The sequence below is a fragment of the Sander vitreus genome, chromosome 15, assembly GCF_031162955.1.
Source record: "Sander vitreus isolate 19-12246 chromosome 15, sanVit1, whole genome shotgun sequence".
Taxonomy (NCBI): Eukaryota; Metazoa; Chordata; class Actinopteri; order Perciformes; family Percidae; genus Sander; species Sander vitreus.
Genome location: NC_135869.1, coordinates 21183604 through 21188961, shown reverse-complemented (window position 1 = coordinate 21188961; position 5358 = coordinate 21183604). Strand labels below are relative to the sequence as shown.

Sequence of the window (5358 nt, the reverse complement as noted above, 5' to 3'; positions counted from 1 at the left end):
TACTTACTCAGTTATGGAGCAGACAAAGAAATCCTCACGGCTAAGGATGAGTTGGCCTCACAACTTACATCCAAACCAGAGATCAAACGGCTTTTAGGAGGTAAACTACACATTTCTTACCATCTTGTTCCCTGTCACATCATTATTATGTATTACAAGTATTTAGTTTCTACTGGCATGTGCTATATCAGTTGCATACACAGTCCATGTGATACATTGACATTTAATGTACAGGTTATAACCCCGGGTAGCGATGGTATAAATGTATCTACTGCTGTTTATGGTTTGACAGTGAAAAATGGGTTATCATTTTGAGCTGCTTTTTGAGGAAATAATCCTCTTTTTATGCACATTATTACCACAGTTGAAGTGGAGGAAGTGCCTGAAGTCAAGGAGCCTGAGTTACCAATCATCCCAAACTACCTGTCTAACCCGGCCTTCATGTATTCCAAGATGGATAACAGGTCAGAGATCATCCTGGCACAGCACCTTACACAGAATGGTTCTGGAGAACACGCTGAGGATACGCACAGCGATTCACCCTCCCTTTCACCGACTCATGAGCCTCAGAAGTCACAGAGCCTGCTCTCTGACGGCCCCTCTCCTCCCCCAAATCCTACCACTGACAGCCAAGCCCAGGCTGGGGAATTCATTCCTGTGACTGAGCAAAATGGTGTGTCACCCAGCCCGGCCTCATCCCACAATCGCGCCGTTGTTAACTGCACAGTGCCCATGGACCTGTCAGTTGAGCCGCACCTTGTCAACCATGCTGACTACCCACATGCGGTGGCACATAATGGCACCATGTGCTCGCCTCCGTTGGCCTCACCCAGCCCCAGCTTGGCCAGCAGCAGTGGGAGCCAGGTCCAGGCCCCGGTGGCCGGCGCTAACCCAACTATGAGCAGGCAGCAGTCTATCCCACAGCAGCTGAGCTACGGCCAGGCTGGTGGGCCCATGCCAGCCTTCCAGCCTTTCTTCTTCACCAGCACCTTCCCTGTCAACGTGCAAGGTGAGAGAGAAATCACGTAATTATTTCTAACCCCACATCAATATACACGACGCAACATGATGATAGGCAAGCACCATATTACATCATACATATTAGCCTGGCTCTATCCAAAAGTCAAATGCCAACCAGCACCTCTAAATTATATTAATTAATATGTTCACAAACAGAAAAGTAGGGCTGGGTATCGTTCAAAAATGTTCGATACCAATACCTTGACTTCAATACCAGTTCCTAAACAATGTTTTTTTTTTTTCGATACCAATTTTATAAAACAAAAAGAAAGTACAACATTACACATAATGGGAAACTTTCTTGTATTTTCCAGCTCCTACTACGCGAGCCCCGTCTCTGTGCACAACGTAGAGATTTTCCTGAATGTCTCTATGACGTGTAACATTAGACAGCCAATCGCAGACATCGTTAGATCTTGGGAGAAGCACGCTGCATGCTCGTTGGCTCACTGACGCTGATGAGATTTACTCCTTAGGTATTAAAATTTGGTATTGAATGACTAGGCATTTTTCGATGCTCGATACCTCAGAGGCAATTCGGTACCCAGCCCTACAGAAAAGTAAAAATGTCAAGTTGTGGTTTTAAAGGGAGTTCATTTCTTGGCTGGAAGCTGGGACTTCCTGGAGTGGTTTTGTCGCCATGAGGTTGCCAGGCAACCAGTAGGGACTCCAATAAGTCACTGCGTGTGGCTAAACGCACCTGCAAGCTTTGTGCTCATTAGAGGCAAGAAAGCCTTCCACTCTGAGTCAGTTATTATGTGTGAACAGGGTAAAGCTTACGTGTTCTCAGTTAAGCGACCAGTTGGAGCGAAGGCATGACAACATTCTAATTTGTGTGTTGGCAGCCAACTCTTTACACCATAAAGGGTTGTTGGTGGATGTTCCCTTTTCTGCCGGTTGGGTTTACATAAAACATTAAAAGCATCGAGACAAACTGCAAAAGAAGTCATTAAAGAGCCAAGAGAATAGTGGATAGTGACTAGTGCATAAAAACCGAACACTGCTTCTACACACCCATCTTTTGCAGTGACTCACCTCGAGCTATGTCCGTCATCTTATTAGAAAGCACAATATCTTAGTTAATAAAGAGGTATCACTCTGGTCCTTTTTTCTAGAGTTGGTGCTGAAGGTGCGTATCCAGAACCCCAACGCTCGGGAGAACGACTTCATTGAAGTGGAGCTGGACCGCCAGGAGCTTACCTATCGTTCCCTTCTGAGGGTCTGTTGCCGCGAGTTGGATATCAGCGCTGAGCATGTGGAGAAGATCCGCAAGCTGCCAAACACCATGTTGAGAAAGGTATGGGAAAGAAAAATACAGCATGGCGGTCCATAGAGCTGAAACCATGTGTAGTCGCTGTACAATAAATAATTTCATACTGTTTCTAGACTGTTTCCTCATGAAAATGAATGATTTGCAAGTATCTGTTATTGATTTAAATGTCTTTCCTGTCCAGGACAAGGACGTAGCTCGGCTGCAGGACTTTCAGGAGCTTGAGGTTGTGTTGGAGAAAGCAGAGGGCTTGTCCCTGTTCTCTGGGACTGGTGGCCTAACAGACAGACCCTGCTACAACATGAAGGCCTCCCGCCTCACCTACTAGAGCTACTGCGGAGCCTGAGGTCTCCCCGCTTATGATGAGCTTCTGTAGCTACCCTCAAGCAACCATAGCTAGTTGCCCGCCCAGGTCCCCGATTACAGCTTTGTCCGGCTTTGGTGTTTCGCCAATTTCCTAACTGGGATTTGTTTTTTTCAAGTTCTGTAGCTATTGTCCTCCTCCTGTCCTGCTCTGGCACTCCTGCCGCTTTAGTGTACCCAACCAGTTGTAAGCGATTACTGATGCATGGTGTCCTCGATTATGTGCGAAAGTATTTGGGCCCCTTTCTCCTCTCTTTATCTCTTTCTCTCCTCCCACTGCACTTTGTGCCAAGGCTCCAGTGGGACGAAAGAGGGAGACATTGGCTTGTCTTCCTTACGGACTGGACTTAATGGGTTCCTGTAATAGCCTTATTTGGACACATCCCTATCCTGCCTGTGGACTATGGTCACAGAGGAAAAGACCTGGTCTGATAAGACAAAGAGCAGAGGACAAAAGGAAGGATTTACATAACTCTTACCAATAAGTTCATCATCAGTCCACAGAATAAGTTGGACTTGCACACAGCAACTTGAATTTCTAGGAAATTGACCTGTATAGTGCTATCAGATGTTCTAGCTGGCGTACACACTTTCATACATGCTGTAGGCATAAACCTTAGTGTCTTTCCTGCAGAGGGCATCCATTACTGTCCTAATTCTTAAGGTGGCGGTAGTCTTACACCAGGTGAGACAAAAGCATCTTTGCACTAATAGTGCTTCTATTTGCAGACTACACATACAGTATGCTTTAATCTATATCCACACAAGGATGGACTGGTTTCCTTTCATATTTAAATCATTCAGTCATACACTGTGGAAAAAGAAATCATTAGTTTTATTCAAATTGCTCTCTTTTGTGTCTTTTCATCTCGGACAAAAAAGTAGAGATAAATGTGCAGCAACTAATTTTTATTTTCTACGATGCATTAGCACTTCTGCTTTGCAGGGCAAACTATTAGGTTCAGTCAGCATAACACTACAACTGTCAACTGTGAAGTATTTATTTTAAATGTTTTGGGTTGTATTGATTCTTACTAATGAAGCGAGATCATGCGCTTAAGAGTAGCGAGACTTGAGTCCCGGCCAAGGTTGTGTATATGGCTGCCCACTTGATTTATACTTTCATTTCAGTTGCTGTCCTGTTTAACTGTGATTAGAATCAAAAACCAAAAACTAATCTAGCCAGCAGAGATACTAACTGCAGAACAAACTATCACTGCTTCAGAAAAGAATGCAGCTTTTGTTAAGTGATGAAAAAAGAAATGGTATACAGCAAAGGACATGATGATCTTGGGTTGTATGATTGAGTGCTTCCTTGTTCCTCCAGCACTAATCAGAATTCTTATTGCTGACACAGTTACCTTTGTCGCCCTGTGTCCTCTCAGTTTGAACCGAGGCTATCTATATGGTGACTAGATTTCTTTAAAATATCAATTATATATAGCTTCAGTTTGGTTGTTAAAGCCAGTCTAGTGCTAATTTTACATTTTTAATTAAAGAAAATGTTGACGTTAATGGTTTCTATTCCGTCGCTCCGAGACTGTCCGACTTAAATGGAGACTGACACGACGACTACACTTAAAACATTCTTATACTGTACATTAAGAATTTAACAGGTCAAGAGGCACAGCCATGTCGTGTCGGACGGTAACATTTATGCTGCTTTCATCAACACTTTATATTCCTTTTAATTCTCGATGCTGAGGCTCGTTTATTTGAAGCAGTGCAGTAGGCGGCCGCTACACTTGTCCTACAATCAAAAGGTTTCTTACCCAGTGGTAACTGTTTACTGTTGAAATGTATACCTAAAGCTCTTACTGTATTTGTATGTTTTATGATATATTTTTTATTAATTTGTATAATTTTTTTAACCAGTTAGGCCTGTTGTGTTTGTGTCAAAAAAAAAGAGTCTTCTATTGTGCAAGAACGTGTTTAACAATGGGATGTAAAAAGTGCTGCGATGCTGTTGTTGAAGCCAAGTGCAAAGTGGGAGGAAAAGATGGTTTCCAGGAAGTTTGCTGTGAAAAGAAAGGACTACCAAGAGTGCTTATTTTCTGTTTCCTACTATGTTAAATGCTTGATTAAGTAAAGTTGTGCCACCCGTTTAAGGCAGGAGCTTGGTTGAGAAAGTGGGACAATGTATGGACAAACCCCCCTCCGCCCCCCGGCCGTTTGGTGCTCTGGGAAAGTAACAGCAGCATGTTTGAAATGGGTTTTTATAGGATCTTCTTTGATTCTGTGGAAAGGAGATCGCTAACATTGTATTTGTTGGGGTTGCTTATTGTTCTAGACAAAGCAGAATACAGTTTGACTTAACCTATGCATTCAGAGTCTGATATTTTTATATACAGTACGTCCTGTGTACTTGTAGAACTGATCTTAGGCACTGTTAAGAAGTTACATTCTTTTGTTCTGGAGACCTGTATCTGTTCTTTGATAAAAGCATGGCGAATTACTTCCCTCTTCTCTCAAACTGACCTTGTGTCTACTAAAAGCATAGTATGTCCATCTGACCAATTGAAGTAATGAGTTTGAGTGTCTAATCTTAATGCTTACTTTAAATGAAGGGGCCAGTCACATGTTTAGTTTGGCTTTTGACGCGGGTTATCCTTTGTTTGTACCTGCATGTGTGTGCTGGATGTTGAGGTAAACTCCCCAATTAATTTATTGAAATGTATGTTTCAACCAAGAGCCAGTAGAGGGGG

General features: G+C 43.1%; 1 protein-coding gene across 1 annotated transcript in view; it reads left to right on the top strand.

Annotated features, from left to right (window-relative positions):
- The window catches only part of ankrd40 (ankyrin repeat domain 40), a 6368-nt gene extending 1260 nt beyond the window's left edge, over positions 1-5108 (top strand). Inside the window, exons 2-5 of the mRNA XM_078269467.1 lie at positions 1-100; positions 365-1009; positions 2136-2317; positions 2475-5108. The exon at positions 1-100 is cut by the window's left edge and continues 49 nt beyond it. Of these exons, the coding sequence (XP_078125593.1) occupies positions 1-100; positions 365-1009; positions 2136-2317; positions 2475-2618 (1071 nt within the window). The 3' untranslated portion in view covers positions 2619-5108. The remainder of the gene's footprint in view (positions 101-364; positions 1010-2135; positions 2318-2474) is intronic.
- The last annotated feature ends 250 nt before the right edge of the window (positions 5109-5358 follow it).